Source organism: Tympanuchus pallidicinctus, unplaced genomic scaffold, assembly GCF_026119805.1.
Source record: "Tympanuchus pallidicinctus isolate F22 unplaced genomic scaffold, pur_lepc_1.0 scaffold15, whole genome shotgun sequence".
Classification (NCBI taxonomy): Eukaryota; Metazoa; Chordata; class Aves; order Galliformes; family Phasianidae; genus Tympanuchus; species Tympanuchus pallidicinctus.
In genome coordinates, this window is record NW_026294669.1 from 28,869,873 (window position 1) to 28,891,861 (window position 21,989).

General features: G+C 44.1%; 1 protein-coding gene across 2 annotated transcripts in view; it reads left to right on the forward strand.

Annotated features, from left to right (window-relative positions):
* Positions 1-21,989, forward strand: part of TMEFF2 (transmembrane protein with EGF like and two follistatin like domains 2) — a 107,920-nt gene that overhangs the window by 60,521 nt on the left and 25,410 nt on the right. For both annotated transcript variants that reach the window (XM_052675665.1, XM_052675666.1), the window contains exons 5-6: positions 3,561-3,657; positions 20,999-21,147. In XM_052675665.1, the coding sequence (XP_052531625.1) occupies positions 3,561-3,657; positions 20,999-21,147 (246 nt within the window). The remainder of the gene's footprint in view (positions 1-3,560; positions 3,658-20,998; positions 21,148-21,989) is intronic.

Here is a 21,989-nt window from a genome sequence, read left to right on the forward strand (position 1 = left end):
ACCCTGTGAAACACTGCCTGCTCTCCTGGCAGCCTGCTCAGCCACAGCACAGCCTTGCCATGACTTAAAGAGTTTGCCCTTCACTAATGGAGAGGTGATTTCCAGGGCTGAGCCTTGATGGCTTGAAGAACCCAACCAGGTGCCCGCTGACGTGAAGGCTAACATGGCAGATCTCCTTGAGAAGTTCTGTGTCAGAGCCCCTGCTGGTTGGAGGCATGGCTTCATCATCCCTTGTGTAATTACCCCAGTATGTTTGTGTGTGCAAGAGAGAGTAAGTGTGTATTTATTGAGGTGGAGTCAGACAGCGGGAGGAGAGCTGAACGCGACGTGTCAGAGCTGGGATTTATTACCAACACAACAGAGCATTTTCTTTTCATTTTGACCGTAATGTTGTTCTGAGCCTCTGCCAGGCTTTGAGAGCAGAGTCCACCCCCTGCTTCGCACCCTTCATTTTTCTCACTTTGCAGGTTTTGACTGAGCTAATGCTTTCAGGAAAAAGGGCTTATTGATTAGAAGGAAGTCACTCGCAGCATCTGAGCTTTTATTGGTCTCGTTTGTGAGGTGGTTTAGCTGTTTGGAAGAGATGCAGGTAGTGTTCTGACACATTTAGTAAATTCTGCTGGTTCCCTGCCCTCATTTCTCAGAGCCTTCTCACTTTGCCTGCTCTCCTTGTCACTTGTCCAGAGCAATCCTGTTAATACTGACGTGTGTGACAGGATCACCTCAGTTGCTCTGGATATCATTGTTCTTTTCCTCCTCCAGTTTAATTTGCACGTTATCTTTCATTCCAAAATGGCCATCGACCCTAATCTTCATGTGATTTTTGTTGTTGCCTAGATTTTGTAGCTGAAATTGAACTGGGTTTCCTGTTAGAATGATCTAGAGCAATTTTGTTTGATGTTCTTCTTTCAGCAATAGCAAAGACATCCCACTGTGACAAATCAAGTACTCAAGTATTAATTATGTCATGTTTTCAGCATGTGGTCAGAATGCTGACATTTGTCACTTATAACTGTCATAGTTCAAAATTAGCTTGGTCATCTGTAAAAACCAGCCCTAGTAGGAGACATGTTTAATCTCAGCTAAAGAAGACTGGTCTATCCCTGCAGCTGCTTGCTGGTTGGGCTGTGTAAGGAAATGTGCAGCACATCTGGGACTGTAAAAACCAGACTTTGGACATCATTATGCAGTGAGTTCCCCCAGGCACTGTCTTGCAGTCTTGTTGGCTAAAAGGCCCAAGATCCATTGGCTTGGGCTCAGCACTCTGCTGGGGTGATCCCAGTTTTTGGTCAGGATCAAGCATGATGGATGACAGCATGAAGATCATGCCTGCTCCGAGACTGTGATGAGCTTTTATCTGATCACACCAATCGAAGCAATATAAAGAGAATATAGAATAATCAAATCTTATGAGTTGCAGGAGAACCTTAAAGGTCATTTAGTCAAAATCCCCTGCGATGACCATAGACACATTTTGATCAGGCTGCTTGTATCTTTGTATATTCAAGCGTGTGATAGTGGTGTTTAATATGTTTTATCCTGCTGTGTTCTCCAGTATAGTTAAAATATATTGACTAAAGATTATTATACTACTATTAGTGGTCCTCCGAAGACCAATGAAAACTGACCAGAGAGTCTCATTAGTTTCCCCTGTTGCCTTCAGAGGAAAGGATATCAAAGAGTTTTAGCCAAATTTAGTGCTTAGCTGGCCTCTCTCCCTCGGGGCTCCACGGCTCCCCTTTGCACATCCACTGACTCCTCACAGTACGATCTGTCAGCAAGGTACTACACGTCCCTTGTATCATCTCAACACTTGCTAATTTGAGAACTTTGTAATTTGCATGGAGGGAAAAAAATAAAAAAAAGGAATCACACTTCTTACATTTTTAGCAAGAGGAATTCACAAACTGCATTATTCCCACTAATGTTTTATTTTCAGTTGAGTTATGAAAGGGAGCGCAGATCAGCGATGCAGCAAGGAACAGAAAGAAGAAGAGTCCCTTTAGAAAAAACACATCCACTAGTCCTCGGGCTGAAAAGCAGCAGGAAAATAACTCTAAGATGTCCACATTTATCAAGGCGCTTACCTGCACAGCATGCAGAAAGCAAAGCTCTGTGTCTGGCAGCCTGTGGGCGCGGGTGCTTGTGCGGGTGTGCGTGTTTGTGTAGGAAGGGAAAACACACCTTGAGGAAAGGTAAATAATAATGTTATCTGTAGGTGTTGGGAAGAGGAGAGAGGGAGAAGCAGATGTCTTCTGTCATCAAGACTGCTGCATGCTCAGGCATTTAATGACAGTGTGTGCACTGGAATGCTGCGTGCAGAGCTTCTTCGAAGAACATGAAGGAGTTACCTGTTACTTTTCAGCAGAAATTCACAACTGCATTGCATCTCAGGGTGCATGTTCCCCTCCAAATCAGTTACTAAATCTTTGCATTACTTACTTTTGCTTAGTTTGTGATGTGGGCCTATGTGAAATCCTTGGTCAGCCCACACCTGCTAGATTCTTATTAGCAGAAACCTTAGAGGGAGGAAAAAATAGGGTGCATGTTTTTAACTCAAAGGAAATATAAGGGAAGTGATTTGCAGAAATGATAGCTCTTTGTCTTAAAGAATTTGTTCAGATCTCATATTCCTGGTGGGTGAGGAGTGTGTGGCTGTCACAAGCCACTCCTGACCATAGGTCTCTGTGTACTTCTCATGCAGTCATTCATTACTGCTCCCAATGTGTCTTGCCAAAGGATTCCATTCCCCTTGTACAGAAGGAGGAACCTGTGGCACAGTGCAGCAGCAGGACTTCATACTTCATCAATCCAGATCATGTATCCTGCCCAATATCTTAACCACTGGAAATCCTCAGCCAGGCTGTCAAAGTTGTCTCTTCAGAAAAAGAGATTTCTATATATAGAAAAAAAGAAAGAAAAAGTAAAAAAAAGAAAAATCAATGAAAAACCCAGGAGGGTAGGAGGGTAGGAGGGAAGGAGGGAAGGAGGGAAGGAGGGAAGGAGGGAAGGGATGAGCACAGAGAGCGTTTCTGTACATAGCAGTGTCCATTGGGGCTGACTGCTACCTGCCCTCCAGGCTAGTGTAATCGTTCTGCAGCCATCTGATGGGTATCACTGGGTGCTGAGGCTTGCTAAAAAGCAGCAGTCTTTGAAAGATAGTAAAAGGTGCTAGTATGCTTATGTACAAACATAGGTATGTTTTTGTTGGATCTTCTAACAGACCCTCCTCTTAGTGCCCTTAGTTGCAGAATCTGTGGGGACCTGTGGGATGCTACAGTGGGGGCAGATGAGGATGTTCCAAGGCTGCAGGGTTGGAAGGGTAAAGGAAGAGGAGCAGTTTTCTCTCTCTTTCCTTTTCACTCCATAACCCAGGCAATTTTCCCACAGAGCGACAAGGAAATCTCTGTGTTGGGCTCATTCAGAAATGCTGCCTGTTGGCCAACGTGAGCTTTGTGAGCATCGCATTCAGCTGACACGGTGAACAGATTTTTCTAGAGGGAAGTGCTTTGTTGCTGCAGTCTTTACTAATGTATATTCTTCTGCTTTTCATCAAACAGTCAATGAAGGCTCAGGTGAAACCAATCAAAAAGAGACATCGACCTGTGACATTTGCCAGTTTGGGGCAGAGTGTGACGAAGATGCAGAGGACGTTTGGTACAGTAATTTGGTCTACTCTTCTATTTCAATCAATGTTGTATTATTTAAAGATACTGTGGTTTAGAAAGCATTAAAAATGTTAGACATTTCATTTTTTGCACCCAGAGATTCACTAGATGGTGTTGATGGCTTAGATGGTGACCAAAGTGGCTGTTAGGCTGAAAAAACGTTTGTAATTTTGGAACATGCACAATTTAGAAGTCCAGAAACGCAGTTGTCCATTTTGCTGCTATTATAACTTATGTTACTCCATCTGGGATTTTATGGCTTTATTCTTTGATAAAAACAGAATTGGGAAAGCTAATTGACCTACAGCGTTTCCAGTTAAAAAGTATCATTAATATTATCATTGTGTTAAGTCATGTGTGGCATTAGCAATGTTGGGAAATCTGTCTCGCTTTTTCTTGATTGCTGGGATCAAACACCTAACCCTCAAATGTTAGAAATTATAAATAGAGTGTGCATTCAGACATCTTCTCAGTGGAAATTTATATTTTATTTTTGGAAAGACGTTGCAAAAATACTCTTCTTTGGTTGTTGTTTTAAACCTTAGTCACGTAAGCTGAGGGGAAATAATTCTTTCTAGTTAGAATATTTTGTTGGATTTGTCAGTTTGCCTAGGTACTGTGCAAACATCTTATAGTAAGTCAACCTTAAGCTAATCATTTCACTGTAATTTTGGAGCAGCCAGCTGATCCAGAAAGCAGATATCCACACAGTTGTATTTCTAACACCACCTTAATGTCAGGCTTCATATTTTCGTAGTTGTAAGTAATTGGTACAAATTTGGAAAGACATCAAAATAATCACGCATATGTTAGAGTCGATGATCTGAGTGATGCTACTGAAGCTGAAGGCTGCTGGTGTTTAAAGGGTGGATACAGAAACTGGGCAGTGAGATATTAATAATGTGGTATTGCCTGAACTCTGACACGTACAGGAGGAGCAGAACAGAGTGGAATGAATGGTGAACGTGATAACTGGGGCCAGTGTTGGGCAGCTGGCCCCATCCAGGCACGACATCCTTGACCACACATGAGATGATAAACATTTCTGTTATTCAACAAAGATACTTATGGATATGGTGATCAACTCGTGCTCATTTTGCTTTGGTCTTGCCAAACCTCTAATGACTTCTGAACCCAATCTTTGTAAAGTACCAAGCAACTAGCCACAGAAGTCTGGCTCTGGCTCCAGGCATCAAAAGAAATTCAGGTGTTGAAAAACCAGAGCAAGATGCATCTTGGTTTGCAATAATGCACTGAAATTTGTGTGGAAGATACTTCTTAATGTTGACTTTGTTTAAGGAAATGACTTCTGGTGTCAGAATTTCAGTGTCTCCTTGACCAGTTATCCCTGAGGGATTCGGTGGTGCAATGCTGAAAAAAAGCTGTGGTAAAATTAATACATCAAAATCCACAGTCTAGTGCTCATGTTTTCATAATTAAGTGCACTTGCAAGTTGGAAGGCGGCAGAAGAGAGGGGTAAGGAATAAAATTAGCTACCAGATAACATTATTAATCACAAGCGCTGAGGAGCGGTGTTTATTTTTTTCTGGAAATAGCTTGATAAAGGAGCCAGCTCCAACTTAGCCCAGCAACGTTCTCACTGCAGCTTCTGCAACTAATTCCTCCCCTTCCAAACAGCTTGGCTTACGCAGAGCAGTGCAGTAACTGCGGGAGCTGAAGTTCTCAATCTTTATTGACAGGCGGCCGTTCTGCAGGGGAAGGTGCTTCTCAGGGCGGGGAGCAGGGGAAAGGCATTTGCTGGGAGGATGCTGAAAGGCAGCAAAGCAGATTTCTAAGCAGAAGTAAAAAGACCGTGCAAAGCCTGTTAAAGGGCTGCTTTGAAGTAAACAACTTCATGTGCCGTAACAGAGCTCTGCTTTCCTGTCTCTGCCCCATGATTAGCTGTGGATAAACGTCTTTCTAAAAAATGAGCCTTCTGGGTGTTAGTTCTTTGTTATTTTTATTTCTGGAATAAAAGCAGGCCATGTATGGGGAACCTAGATCCCTCTTTCAAAATGTACATTAATTGAATTCCTGTGTTTGGCAGCAGATAGTTGTATCCTGATGCATTTTTCCCTGTCCCTGCAAAAATTTAGTGTGTGGAAAAATTCCCCTGCATGAAGTGGGAAGCAAAATTCCAGTTTATTATTCAGTCTGTGTTCTTCTAATGTCTAATTTCAGAAGTAAGCAGGATTCCCAACCACTGGGGTTCCTGAAAATCCAAAGGATGTCGGGAGCTCCAGGCAGCCCTGGGAGCTGCAGTTAGGGGGTGAGGAGCCCTGCAGCAGCAGTGTCCCCCATCCATCAAAGCTTATAGGATCTGTGCCTGGTCTGCTGTAGGTGAGGGGGATGCAAGCTGGCAGCAGATCTAGAGCTCAGAGCTGGAGATGCAGGGCTGGCTGGCTGCCTGCTGTAGCTCGGTGTCAGGGTAGATCAGAAAGGAAAGCACAGGTGTGATAGCAGATGTGGTTGGGCTGCTGATGATTTAAAGTGACAATTAACATTATTCTGCATTGCCACAGTCTGTTATTTCGCAGTCCCTTGTCTCTGGTTTAACTCTTTCTTTTTTTTTTCTTTTTTTTTTCCAGTCTTTTTTTTTTTTTTTGTCTTTTTTTTTTTCATTATTCATTGCCAATTGTCACTCGGCTGAATTGTGCTATTGTAGTTTGTCACCATTATTTTTAAATTGTTTCATTTCCTTAAAACCAATCTGTTAATGGCTAGACTCCTGGGATTTTCATAGGGTTTTTGCCACATAAAAGACTACTCAAAGGGGTAAGATGTGCATGTGAACATTTTCTGTAAGCTACAAAGAAAAGGCAGAAAAGAACCAACTGTAATAACAGGTTTTCTGAGGCATGTTAAAGCACACATATATTATTATCCTATTCCACAGCCTAATATCACAAGAGTGAATGCAATTTGGCATTCCATTAGTGAATCTCTTTCTCTGGGTTAAAAACAAAGACTGTTCAGTTGAAAGTCTTTAACATCTTGCTACTTTAATATGTGAAAGCTTCTTGTCACTAAGAGGATCGTGCATTACTGGCATTATTCCCACCTTTAATGCATTTTGCACCAGTGAGCTTCATGAATATTTAAAGCAAGGCCACGGCTGTGCTCTTTAGCGCAGGATTGCAATCTATTGGTAAATCAGACATTTGGTGTTGCTTACTTTGGGTTTTATTTCTGAGCTGGCTAAGGAATAATTGATTTTGTAAGACAGGGCTACTCAACATAACACCCCGAGAGATATACTTAAAAGGAAATGAAGAACGAAGCGTAACGTGCTGAACACTGGTGTGTTTCTGAGATCCTCCAAAAAGCATCCATGAAATACTCACTGTATATAAATAGTACTCACCAAATGGAGTGCCTGCTCATCTGCTAAAGTGGCTTAGTGTCAGTACATAACCACGTCAAGAGCCCAGATCCTGGTATCAATCTCCTCATTACGGGCCACTGAGGAAATAAGAGCTACTCTGTACATTGGGCAGGCCATGGTTGGGATGGATGCTGGGCAGCTATTTTGGAGGTTCATGAAATGTCCAAGGAAGAGGAAGGGGATAGATAATAGCAAAACCCCTTCTGCTGAATTTCCTTTTGGAAGATGCAAAGTAGGGAGGACAGGAGTGTTTTCTTAAAGCAAGATTAAACCTCTGACTTGTGGAGTTAATCAAAATCAGAATGATGAATTGGGGTTAAGTATGCATGCTTTTGCTTAGGATTTCAATATCGGCAGGTCAGCAAGCAGCAGAGACTTAAAGTGGAGGACTGCCCGGAGTGAGACATGGTTTGGTAGCTGTAGGAAGGATGCAGAAATATCTGATGTGAGAGTGCTTTTCTTTCTCTGCGGCCTGGCAGCAAGGAGGCTATCTGCAGCTTGCTGCTGGCCTTCCCTGGAGGCTGCAGGTGAAGGAGATGCTGCAGTGTCCCTGACAGGAGGGTCCAGGCTCCAGCAGGCCGCTTAGGGCTTTGCACTGCAGTGTGTTCAGTGCCCAGGTCAGGAGGACAGGGTCATAGAATAACAGAATGTCTCGGGTTGGAAAGGACCTTAAAGATCATCTGTTTTCAGCCCCCTGCTGTGGGAAGAATTGCCACTCATTAAATCAGGCTGCCCACAGCCTCATGCAGCTTGGCCATGAATGCCTCCAGGGATGGGGCATTAACAACTTCTCTTGGTAGCTTGTGAAACACAGCACTACCTTCGCAGCAAAGAATTTGTTCCTAACCTATAACTAAATTTCCTCCTCTTTTTCTTAAAGCCATTCTCTCTTGTCCTGTCACTATCAGACTGTGTAAAAAGTCAGATCCTTTCCTGCATATAAGCATTGAGTACTGGAAGGCTGCAGTGGACTGTCTCTGGAGCCTTCTTTTCTCCAAGATGATCAAGCCCAACTCTCCCAGCCTTTCTTCGCAGGAGTGGTGCTCCAACTCTCTGATCATTTCATGTCCCTCCTCTGGTCCCACTCCAACAGCTCCACATCCCTCCTGTATTCAGGGCCCCACATTTGGACACAGTACTCAGATGGGGCCTCACAGGGGCAGAGTAGAGGAAAACAACCCTCTCCTCCCTGCTCATCCCTCAGATACCACCTCCTCTGTGATCAGATCAGGGCAGGCAGAAGTTGCCCAGAAGGGAAAAAATGATGTCAGCTTCCCTAGGGAGCCAAGTGTGATGGAGGCAGGGATGTGCATCTCATTCATGGCATAGAGCTGGGTGGTGCTCCCAGAGGAGGTCGGGAAGTTGCGGTGAGTCCCTTGCATTTCTTTCGCATGGCTGAAACAACAAACTCTGCTTAGCTTGAGCAAACAGACACCCAAGATGGATTAAGAATATGAACTGTTCCAAGATTTTGTTTCATATTTTATCACTAATCACTGATATATATATATATATATATAGAGAGAGAGAGAGAGAGAGAGTGAATACTCCTATATAGCAAGCAAGCAATCCACAACGCGTGAGGATGGTGAAATTGCATTCTCATGCAAATAAACTGCACTGTACATGGAAGATATCTGTGCAAATCATGCAGCTGCCATCAGCCACTACCCCTGAAATCAATATTGCTCCAGCAATCAATATTTATCTTTATTATAGTATAGAAGGAAAACATATAAAAGAAATGAACGATTTTGCCAGCTTCTCAATCCACTCAGCAATTAGGTCAGTCAGCTTCGGGTCCCTTCCCCCTTCTGTCAGTTGCTCTCAACGAAAGCATCCGCAAACAAGATGCTGTACTACTCTGAAGTACTAAAAGGTAGTTTGAAAGCTCACATACATTACACGGGTATTGGCTGCTTCGTGTTCAGCAGTGTGTATAATAACTGTGTGTGACCTACTTGTTCCAGATGCAGAAACAACAAGCTACTTTAACATCTGCATCATCCCGTGCGTTATACAGTAGCTATATGGCAGTTTCTTGCTGCTTGCCTTTCTCTTCTAGAGGAAAAGTAGATCTTCAGACATGCTTGCTGGGCTCATGGTTCAACTAAGCACTGAAATGGAATTAAATAATTAAAAACTGCAGTCCTGCAAAGGCTAACATTTCTGCTTCACTTCAGATCATACCTAGGGCGCAAAATGCGGCTGCTGCTGTGTAGATCTTCACAGGGAGCACGGTGCTCATATCTAATCACAGAGGGAAGCAAAGGACCTGCAGTGTGCAGTCTCTGTTGCACAACAGGAGACGACCAGGCAGTGTACATCCTCTCACGATCTTAGCCCTGGCCTAATAGAGCCACCTCAACTGCCAACCACAACTCCTGTCGTGTTCCTTACTGGCAGAACGCTGAGGTGTCAGAGGTATCTTTCAGCAGGCAGTTTAGACATAAAACCAGTCCTGGTCAGTGCCCAACTATATCCAAAGTAGGATTCCCACAGGCTTGGAAAGGGCCTTTAATCAAGATGAGGTTTCTCCTTTCTCAGTGATGAGTCCACAGAAAGAGCAGGGCAAGATACCTGTACAAGAAGTCATATTTATCTGCAGAGAGCATCTCTGAGAGCATATGGTCCAGTCGTTCTTGAGAAGCAGGAGGGACCAAGCACATTCTAACTCAAATGCACTACTGGCTTTGCCAGAAAGAGGTATTGCTTGGAAAACGATGGCTTGTTTGGTCATCTGCTGAAATTGTTTTACTCTGCATGCATTTTATTTGATTCTAGTCAAAAACAGCTATTTTTGCTTGTCTGGTAAGTTTCAGAAAATCGGCTTACCATCCTTTCATCCTTCCCTCTGTGCCAAAGTATCCCATTTAATTTGGAAGTGAGACTGTGGAGTTTCTAACTTCGGGTGGACCTTTCCATCCACTGAGAGGCCACAGTCCTTCAGAATCTCATGCTCATTTGGCAAACTCCTTCCTTTCCAGATTCTCAGGATTTATCTTCTTAATAACATTCTTAAAAAAAAAAAAAAAGCACCCTGGTTTTAACGTAAGCCAAGATTGTCTAGAGTTACTTATACTTCATAGTGTTTTATTACCAATACACTTTGGAACGCTCTGGTAAATAATTCAGCCTACCCGAAGAAATTGACTGTATTTTCTCTATGCATCAAGGAAGTCTGTCATATAGACTATATATCATGGCTCTAAATGTTCTCAGATAAATGCAGAACCGCATTGTGTTCCATCTGTACTGTTCACCCAAGCAGGTCTTTTAGGGACCCTATATGATGCATACATTTTTTATCTTTTGCAATTACAGCAGAACTCATCACGTGGCCAAGGGAGAATACCCTCCACTCTAAGTCATAGAGCTTACAGATTTTTATCTTCATACTTCTCCTGTCAGGGGCTGGGCCAGACTTGGTTTTCAGCTTCAGAGGGAGAAATTCTGGCTTATGAAAGCAATAAATGTTACTCCCTCCAGCTCAGTGAGAAAACCTCTGCTGATATCATAACCATGCAGTAACTTCTCAGTAGCCAGTGGAGCCTTTTGCAAGCAGAAGGGAGAACAGACTCAATCAGAGTGTAAATGTACAGTTGCTCACAGAGTGCAAACTTGGAAATTGTGATGATAAAAGCAGAATTTGGCTTACTGACTGCTTCAGTTGTTTCGGAGGAAATATTGATTTGTGAAAAGCTAAAAATAGATTCTGAGATTTGTTAGTTTTGTTTCCTTGTCTTACCATCTTACCATGCTCCTATAGTAGCAAGACAAATTCTCCTGAAATTTAAGGGGAGAATGGCTTATCAGCTGTGTGAGGCTGTCAGTTGTCTTTACAATGATTAGTCTTTTCAGTTTTAAAAAGAAAAAGCTGCAATAATTAGGAGTCTTGCTCAAAATAGCCAAGTTTGCCTGTCAGGTTCACATGGCTGTGGACAGGAGATACAGAGGCAGCAAAGACTTAGGTGGTCCTGGCAGGGAAGGATGAGGAGGGACGGGCATAGGGTTGAGAATCGAAGGCTGGCTCCCAGTTAGTCTGCTTTGCTGTGTGCTTGGAGGCACAGAGGGGCTACCTCGAGCTTGGGAGGCAGCATGGATGTCCTCCAACATGCAGAAAGCAGCCATTTATGTGCTTCAGTTAATAGGGATACTAATGAACCTGGGATGTTTTCTTCACTCATCTCCCACAAGTTGTGACTGCATCTTTGTGTGACTGCACCCTTCAGTCCTTCCTAGGAGGACCAGCAGACTTGTGAGGACACACCTTTATTTGCATTTGAAGGAAGAGTTTTGGCAGCTGGTCTTGTGCTCTCAGAGTGGCACAGAGCATCGTGCAAACTGCACGAGGTGCACCAAAGGGTCCGCTTCAGCTTTGAAGAGCTGTGCTTGGGTGCTCCCAGCTGAAGCCACCACTCCGTTGTGTTAACTCCGTGTCCAGGAGACCCTGGGCTCACCAGATTGCAAGAGTGCTTGTAGGGGATAGTATGATAATGCACATCAAATATTAATGTGCATTGACACATAACCGCCTGTGTATGTCAGAGCATTACCGCGTGAAAGAACAAGCGCAGAGGCATGGGACAGCTATGTGTGTTTGCACTTTTCTTTTCCATCCTCCTTAGCTATTATTTAAAAACAAGCATTCTTCACTCCCCGGCCCCACATTTCGCCAGAGCCATAGCCTGGTAGTAAGCTGCATGATGCCTTCATGACAGCCTATTTAGTCGCAATAAAAGGCCGATTGGCCTAATGCGCAATCAAGGAAGGAGTGACATTTATTGCTTCAGTTTTATGATGCTGTGCACTGAGTGAGATTTGGAGCCCTACAGTGCCTTCAGGGGGCAGGAGATCACCAGCAATGAATCGTATTTATACCTTTTTCAATTTCCTACTAGCATTTTAGCAATAAATAGGCCGCTTTGTTATTGGGTTTTATGTAAGTATGTTTATGAAAGCAGGGATACAACTTTGTAGTTCAGAATTACATGTGTCGCCTAAATAGATCAGCAGAGAGAATAACTAGGTAAAGCACTGGGAAAGCACTTTCAGATTTATTATCAAATGTCTTAATATAACGCTTCAACTCCTCCGTCCCACTTTATGTTAACTATCAAATTAAAGCTACATCCGTCGCAGAAGGTCGGTGGCTCCTTCACACACCCATTTTGGAACATCAAGGCCACAATGTGTTCACACATCCGAGCCACTAAAAATACATCCCATGCATTAAATATGAGCTTGACGAAAGCTCAATCTGAACTGAAGTGCAGGGCTGACCCCGGGGGCAGGTGTCCCTTTCCCATGGCAGCCATCCTCAGGGACGCCTGTCTTTTCCTGCGTGTGCTCACAAGATGCAGACGATTCTCTAGAAGGCAAATCACTGCTAAAAGCCTGTGTGGGATGTGCCCAGACATAAAGACTTAATTGCTGTCTGTCGGCCTGCCTGTTGTGTAATGAAGCCTGCCCACGCTGAAGTGCTCCTGGGACACGCATCCCTTGGGGAGCTTCAGGTGGGTGTCACTGGTCTGTGTCCCACACCTGAAGAAGGTTCCTCTGCAGTAGCTTTCAGCTACAGAAAAAAAGAGGGTTCTTAGAAAATAGAGGATTGGTGCTGTGCTCTCCTTGTCCATGTGAAGTGATTTGCTCAGGGTTACACAGGTCCCAGTCTCACACCCGTGGGGCTGTTCCATGATCTCATTTCACTGCTGTACAGGATGACAGGAGGGGATCTTGTGTTATTTCCATCCGCACGGGCAGTGGATAGAAAAGCCTGGAGGAAAAGCCTGGGGTAACCTCCTGAAATTTGATTAGGTAGCTAGTCTGGATTTTGTTTTGTCATTTGAGTCAGCCCCAGGAGCAGAGCAGCCTGGAGAAGGCAGCTGGCTCGGATGGCTCTGCCTCAGGCAGGCACACGTCTTTGAGGACATGGAGTGTATGGTGAGGGTTAGGCTGATTCTGCTCATGTGAAGCAAATATTTGTAAGCAAGAACTGTTTTAGCATGGTTTTCTTCTCACCGCTGCTATGAAGATCACCCCTGGCTTTGTCTTCTCCACTGGCAGTGGACATCTCACATGCTGCGTGGCATATAGCATGCAGGCCTCCATCCATCCCTTTAGTCCCTCTTGTAATCAGGGTCACTTCCAGCAGTAACCGATTGACGAAGCTGTTACGTGGCTGTTACGTAGGGATCTGAAATCTGCCATGGGTTCCCTTCCAGGTGATGCTTTGGTGAGCAGGGCTTCAAAGCCTGGGCTGAAGTACAGGGATGCTTTTGCAACAACTCTTGTCTTTCTGTGGGCTGCAAGATTGAAGCAAACAAACGGTATCAGCAGTTGGAGCACACAGCGATAAAACACTGGTGAAGGACAGCCTCAGATGTTTGCAGAGGGGGAGAAACACTCAGCAAAGCTTTGTTTTAACACGGGCAGCAGGGACGTGAAGGACACCAAGTGTTGGCAAGCCACAGGAACGCATTTATTTTATTCTTTGTACTTTAAATAAACTTCTCTTATTAGATATCTGCAGACCCTTGAATTGGCATATGAAAAGAATTAGAAATTTCTTCTCTAGTCACACTGTTAGGGTAAGCATTTTCCTTTGGTCTTCAACCCAGCCATCAAGCTTGTGATTTTCTGTCTGGGACTAAAGCACAGAGGCTAGTAGAGGCTGTCCTGCTCAGCTTAGTTCCTTGTAAAGAGAAACAATATTTAGCAAAATGAAGGGAAACATTTATTTTGCCCTAAAGGTGTTAGCACACAATTCGTTGCATTGTTAAGGGCAGCAGAGACATCGGGGAACCAGAGGAAGGTCATATTATAATTGGTGCTTTGAATGGTAAGAGGGAAGCAAAGGTGAAGCTTGTGATGTTTTCACAGAAAACTTAATAAAGAAAGTTACAGGAAAAAAACAAAAGGAGAATTAGCACCTGCTGGCAGTCTCACATAGCAGGTTAAGGCAGGCGTTGCTGGGCTGAAGCCTTGAGGAAGGTGGAGCTGGGGCTGGCTCCTGGCTGGGGCACGCAGGGTAGCTTGCTGGAGGAGCCTGTGCCTGGATGGCACTCATGAAATCAGTTTGAAACAGCCTTTGTGAGCTGTCATTGTGATGATCTTGGAGCAGATGTGCTCAGAAAAATGCCTACCTCTGTGTAAGCATTGCCGGCCACTCCCTGCTCTCCAGCAGCAGCGTGGCAGCTGTACAGTGGTTACTCAGGTTCTCTGCTTTCTCACAGATTATGTTGTGTTTGGTATGCAAGGAAGGGCAGCCATAAATAGATTCACCACTTTAGTGCATTTTAGCTTGACATATGTCCAGTAAACAACATTTTTGTCTCTCATAGTCCAGCAACAACAAAAAAAATCACTTGATTATTCAGCGCTTCCTTCTGTTATGATGCTTTGGGGTCCTTCAAATCATTTTCATTATGCACTACATAATAATAAAACTCTCCATGCAGTATGCCGATAATTCCGTGCATGGTCTCTGTGATTTCTAATTGTTTGAATAACAGCGTGCTGCTGAAATGCCATGCAGAAACATTGCATCACCCTGAGGGAATCAAGCTTTTCTCCTTTTACTCATGGTGAAGATAAACAATTGAACAGTTGAAATAAGTAAAATATCCAGGGAAGCCACTGTGAGCAGTAGACATGCTCGGAGCAGAAGCCAAGCTGCAGAAGACCAGAATGGAAAATAAAAAACTATATAGTACTGAATGGGAGGCACTCCAAATAAGCCATGCGTTTTCTTCTCTTGTGATCTTAAAGCAGAGCAAAAGCATGAGCAGATCCCAGAAAGTAATATCGCATGCTATTTTTGTGCTGCCATTATAAAATATGTATTGTTTATTGTTCTGCACTGCAGTTGAAGTTTTGCATCCACCTCAAATATAAAACAAAGTTTATTTTGAAGAAGGTGTGCAGTACCTTTATACTTTAAGCCTTTCAGCGATGCTTTCAAGTGTGTGGTGATAGGATTTCAATCTCCCAGCAGATCTTATGGGTATGATTCATAGGATGTGTTAAAAACTGTGTGTGTGTGTGTGCATTCTAAATATATTCTGTATGTACTATTTCATGTGGATACAGTACGAATCGTGCATTTACAGTGTTCGGTCTGCATCAGTTCTGCCTCCTGGCAAGAACATGGTTTCAGTGCCATCCTCTTGGGCTGTGCTCCATATGCTACAGAGCCCTGCTGATCTTGGCCATGCTACTAGAAGTCTATACGGACTCAATATTGATGTTTCTGGGACTCTGCAGTACAGAGATGGCCTGAGTAGTGGAGACAGGAGGTGTGAGTACAGACCTTCCTGACCTGGCTAATCTGGGCAGCCCCTACTCAGACCTGGTAGGAGTATTTCCACATGGGGATGTGTTGAGATGTATTAAACATACCCAAAGCTGTCTGGGTAAAGGGGTCTCCTGCCTGCCTGCGGACACCCAGATGAACCACTGCAAAGCATGTTTGAGTGTTGAGTTGTAATGTTAAGCCTGGCTTCGTTTCAGCTTGCCTGCTGGTTATGTCAACAAAGGTGCCTCGTCTACCAAAAACCTTGCAGGAATCCAAGTGATGGAGAAGACGATTGGGAGTGATAGCAAGGCTCTCAGTGCTGGCATGTGCTGCCAGGTTAGCTTTAGTGGCTATTTAATGCCCTAGATAGAGAGCCAGCAGATCAGAGAGGACCAGAAATTTGAGTTTCTGATCGCTGCTTCCTAGTCAGAGCAGAGGAAGGTAAGAAATCTCACTGGTGGAAATGCCATAAATGTTCAGCAGCCGTGTTTTTATTTATACGCCGCTTTATGGCAAAGGGAGGGCTTTGGGCTTTTTTTATGCTGCAAAATGTTGTTGGTTTTTCCTTGCTTTTTTATTTTTGCCTGAAGAAAATATACGACATATTTAAATGACTGCAGAATGGAACATCGCTTTCCCTGTAAAATAGTGTGCACTGAGACATGGCTGGATCTCACACTTGACCAAATTAGCATATGCACTCAAATATCAGAGCTCTGACTAGTAAAAATAACACTAGATTTGCATTTTCACATTTTTAGCTCCAGCTTCCTTGTCTGGTTGGTTTTATGCCTTTTTTCTTGACTGACAATTCTCTTTGTGGCAGATTTATTGCGGTTCTGCTGTTTGGACCCTGTAATCAACGAGACACTTGGCTGAAGACGTTAGTCATTTCATTAAGTACTTTTTGCAGATATCTCAGACACAATTTTCTGTTGCTTTGCTTCCAAAAAGCAAATGACCCATGGCCAGTGAAGTCTGAATATGAATCTTTAATAAACAGCAGTAGTACCAACAATGCTCTCAGGTTTCCAAACTACAGAGGGCTAATTAAAATATGTCGAATAGAGAAGAGCTGCCATTCTGTAAACGCTTCTGCATCTGTTCCCAGTAAAACTGCTCTTTTAGAGGCACTGTCACATTTATCTACTTCCTTACCATCAGGCTACATATGAAACCTTCCTCGGGCTACGTGCTGATATTGCGTAGTAATTTTTTAAAATTGTTTTTCAGTAATACACTGCTGAGAACAAAGACAGGATGGTTGTCTTAGGAGTGGAGATAAGACGTGGAATGGGGTTCTTTTTATCGTCGCTGTGTCACTAATGATCATGCTATATTCATGAACTAAGGAAATATAATTGCAGCATTTGCCTCCACTTTATGGGTGAGGAACTATCCTCTCTTCCTATTGAGACACCTTAAAATGCTGTTCCTCCCTCCAGGGACAGCCCTTCAGAGCCATGAATCTGCTCTTCAGTGGTATTCCCTCCGCAGGCAAAGACACTGCTCAGAGAACAATACCATCTGTCGTGTGCAGAGGAGGGGAGAGTGAGGAGTGCAGGTGCTCACCAGTGTGCTCACCCAGGGCAGTTTTATTGACACCAGTAGTTTTTACAGAGGCCAGGTCAGTGCCCAGAATCATAGAATGGTTTGGGTTGGAAGGGAACTGTAAGATCGTTTAGTTCCAACCCCCTGCTATCGGTAGGGACGCTTCCCACTAGACCAGGTTGCTCAGAATCCCCTGAGAAAGGTGCCCTGGTTTGCTGGCTGGAGGTTTCCTTGGTTTGTTTTGGTTTTATGCTTCTGTGATCAGCAAATTAACCAAGTGGGGCATTCAGCTCCTCCAAGATTTTAATTGTACCGAACAGAGTAGAATAAAATGTATAAAAGACATTGAATTCATCTGAGATGATCGCAATGACCTGGAAGAATAAATGTAAGAAAGTGAGCCTTGTGTAGTGGCTGTTTACAGTGGCAGCCCAGATTTTAATCAATTGATGTGTGTGAACCCCATTACCTGAAGGAAGCAGCAGGCCTGTGGGACAGCACTCAGCATTCCTTCACTTCTCAGGGGAGCTGTAGAGTGTCAGCTGACTTCTTAGAAGCACTTTTTCCTCCTAGATGCTTTTAAGCTGCTTTTCTTTCTGTAGAAAGCAAGGCTAAACGTTACATGTGTATTCTGTGTATGCTCTTGGGTACAATTTCATCCTGTGACCCTTAGGAGACCTCATTAACCTTCTCGCAGCTTCTTGAGCCCGAAGAAAAGAACAGTCAGCCTTTCTGTTGCCAAGCTTTCCTCAGCACTACACTTAGGAATACAGCAAGCAGATAGATTTATTGATATAACGATAATCGGAAGTCACGGCCAGGATGATAAAATGGTCAGATGACCAAATTACTTACATTCAGGGATGTAGTGAAGATCCTTAGAGGTGGGAAGCTGCCATGCTGCCAGCTTGGAGGAGCACAGAGCAGCCCCAGCACTGATGTGCTGCAGGACCCAAAGGACAGGGTGTGGTCTTGCAGGAACTGCCACCTGCCTGGGACCTCATCAGGGACATCACAGTTTGGTCTGCTTGTTCAGTAGGAGACAGCCCCGCTTCTGCATGTCGTCATGCTTCAAAAACAGAGGGCGACTTTACTGACTGCTCTAGGATCTCATTAAATGGCACGTGTTAAGTGCCACTCGTTCTGTATTCATTTTGGCAGGATGGATCCTGTTCAAGGTTGCTGTGTGCTGCGTACGTGCCTGGATGCAGACGTTTGCAGAAAACTCCCCATCTTCTCTGCGATTTACACTTCTCAACCTCGGGGGCACGGTTGAAATGGCAGCCTGCTTGTTCCTCTGGTTTGAGAAAAATGTGCTCGAATATACTCTCGTCTTCCCTGATGAGATGAGCACTATAAATTAAACAGAGCCAGCACCCCAGTGCATTACTCTCACTGATGAAACCTTACCTTTAGCTTTTCCTGACATAGACTTAATGTTGACTTAGTTGTGCAGCCTTAAAGTACGATTGGTGGATGGCACGCAGCCCATCGCAGCAAGGAGATCCTGCTGACGAGTATATTATGGTGCTTTTCTCCACCTATGTAGTCTTCCCTGAAAATTAGCCTTACCCACAAGACCTGAGCGTGTGGTGTCCTGCTGAGGCTGCCCCTTTCTGCTGTCCCTCACGCACGGGCACTGTGCTCTGAGTGCAAGTAGTGCGTGCTTCATCCTGCTCATAGCATGCAGCTAGAGGGCTCCTTCCTGGGAGGGGAAAAGCTTGGCCTCACATTTAACACCTGAGCTTTGGAAAATCTTTGCTTTCTTCTCACGTTTGCTGAGAGAGGTTGGAAAAGTCATTTTGGAACTTTTGTTTCAGGAAGGTATCAAAAGATGCAAGCAAATGCCTAATGGGCTCTGAAATGCTCTTTGAAATCAGTGAGAGATCTCTCAGAAATCCCGTACAAAATGTTTGCATGCGTCTTTAAGCATCTAAACACCTTTGAAAATGTGTCTCTTGTGTGCCTAACTCTAAGCATAGGTTCGTACATCCCTCGGCATTTTTTAAATTGCATCCCAAGGTGCCCAGATTTCCCCTAAAGAGTACCCTTTTGTTTTAATTTGCTCATTGACTGAATTGTCTCTTGACTTGAGACATAATAGATATTAGCCTGTACTCATTTTTTGTAGCAAGGTGTTGAGAACTGAAGCTGTTTCGGAGCTGTTTTATTACAAGAAAGGAGCATATGGCTGAATGTGTCCCATCTGAAATGCAAATGGTGGAGCTACGTGGAAAAAATTCCGATTACTCGAGCGGTAAACGGTTCCTAATGAAATGAGTGTGAGTAAGGTGGGAAGCTGGTAATGACTGCAGGAAGAAATGAGGGCAGTTAATATTTTGGTAGAGCAGAACATCCTTATTCTGCTGATAAGGAGGTTCTTAGGAAATGGACTGGATTTTTTCTTATATACTGCGTATTCATCAGCATGGTGAAAGCGTTATGCAGAGAGCCAGGCTCCTGTCTTCTGCTAGTTATGAAATCATTTAATTTAATTTACAGCCATGCTTCTCACCTTTGGCCTCCTTTTGAGCTGAAGTGTTGTGGTAGTGATCTACCTAAGTAAAGTAAGTCTGAGCACAGGTGAGTCACAGCTCCCCTGATTTTTGTTACGCTGGGCACATTTGTGGAGAGCAGAGGCTGAGGGGTGATGGAGGAATCTGATCGAGACCGCTTCATTTCCTGCACATCCTCTTCCCAAGCCAGTTCCACCAAAGCTCTTCTGTTGTGTACATCCCTCTCCACTCCCTGCACCCAAAGGGGTCCAGGTGCCTGATGTGAATGGAAGAGGAGCTGACTTTTAAGCTAGCAGCCTGGCCTTCCCCTTGCTTAACTTCCAAAAGGCAGAGCCGTAAGCACGTGTGGTGAGGTGAAGTGGAGCTGGAGATGGAGCAGCACTAGTGTTGCTCTGCTTTTAATGTCAAAAGGAACCAAGACAAATCCAGATAGCGGCACATGTGCAATTACATGTTCAGAGAAGTCAAAGCAGCTGCTAGGTTAAACCTCTGGCTTTGTCCCTGAGCGGGGTCACATTGGTGTTAATGTGACCTCGCTGAGGCTGGGCTGTCTGTTATGAGGCACCGGGGATGGAAAATGAGCATGCCTTGCCTTCAACGATGCCCGGGGGTATCTGACATCACTGATGATGATGAAATAGGAGAAACCTAAAAGAAAAATACTGCAGCCTACTGTTGGTGGATATGGCCATGTTAACGTGTTATTTCAGATCCAGACCTTGCTTTTGGAGCAAATCATGGAACCTTAGAATCACAGAATGTTCAGGTTGGAAGGGATCTTTAAGATCATCTAATTCCAACCCTCTGCTATAGGCAGGGACACCTCCTTCTAGACCAGGTTGCTCACAGCCCCATCCAGCCTGGCTTTGAACACCTCCAGGGAAGGGATATCCAGAACTTCACTGGGCAACCTGTTCCAGTGTCTCACCACCCTCACAGTAAAGAATTTCCTCCTGATATCTAAATGCCTCGATTGTCCTTACTTGGCTTTTGGTTCAGGTTGTGGGGCAGCCAGGAGCTCACGAGTGGGACACGGTGCCTCACTGATGTCACTCTGGGCTTTAGCAGGTGGTTTTACCCAGCCGGATGGGGTGTGGTTGCAACATTTCTTCCTTTATTATGATCAGAGTGCATATGGCTGCTGTCATTATCATCCAAATAATAAATCAGTACAAAATCCCACAGATGCTGAGTTACATGCAATGCGCAGCAACTCAACAGGGGTAAATTTAGTGGCTTCTTTAATTGCAAGAGGGCGTAGCAGCATAAATTACTGACATATCTGTTTGGATGTTCTTTGGTTTACAAGAATTGCAGCTGGTAATGCTGTCATTTAGTTTTCCAAGTATAACTCTCTTTTTAATTTGTCCTTTTTCTCGCTTTTCTCTCTTCTCTTTTCCCGCATTCTTTTCCATCCAGAAATACAAATGACCTTTTAACAGAATTTTCCACTTTCATTCTGTTGATTTACATTATTCAGTCAGGAAAATACGAACACTCTCTTTTCTGAGATGCATTGATGATGTCGGGAAAAAACTTACTCATATTAGCCTCTTCTTTTTTCTCTCTCCTGTCTTTTCAGGTGTGTGTGCAACATCGACTGTTCTCAAACCAACTTCAATCCTCTTTGTGCTTCCGATGGGAAATCTTATGATAATGCATGTCAAATCAAAGAGGCATCATGCCAGAAACAGGAGAAAATTGAAGTCATGTCTTTGGGTCGATGTCAAGGTAACGCTCATAACAAAACTCATTTCAAAGAATGTTTTCAATTTTTGCTCAGAGAAGAGAAAAAGAAAAAGAGAAGCGGGGCTGCCTTCTCATTTGGCACTTCTCGCATTTCCATTAGGCTGCTGTAATGTGTGTGGTGCATGGTGCTGGTGCTTGTTTCTCATCTGCTGGGCTCATGGGATGCCAGCGGTGCCTAGAAGGAAGTTTTGTTAATGCTAGCTGCAGACTGGCCGTGTTTGCCATGACTGCCATGCTGCTTCCTTCCCGGCTCTTAGGGTGCTCTGTCACACGGCCCTGAGTTGGCTTTAAAAACTCCAGTTTGTTCTAAAATAAAAATGATGGAAATTTGCCTTTAAATAGCTGTTGTAAATAAAGTGCCTACTGGGACTCAGACACTAAATAGCTTTTTTCCCCCTTAGCTTCTGACCCATAAATCCTCGGTACATCTACTTACAAGGCCACACTCTACCTTTCTATTGAACACATTCTCACTTATTCCCATTTCTTTAAAGTTAACCACCCTATGTGGAGGTTCATTTCAGGGTACCTATTAAAACTCCCCAATTACTTCAAATAGAGCAGAAATGACAAGTCCTGCTTTGCACTGATGTATTTATCCCAGGTGCAATCTGTTGTCACCTATTGTTAGAAAAATGTGTTTTCTTAATGGAAGATGCTTGGTGTTTCATTCCAAAAAGCCCGCTCCTGCTGTTTTCACCTGGCAAACCCAGGGGAGCCCTGCAGCCGGCAGCGATGCTGTGCACAGAAGGGATGGTGGGTTTGCATGGGTACTGGGTTGGATTCAGGAGCGAGCAGAGACTCCCCAAGCAATCCAGTGTATT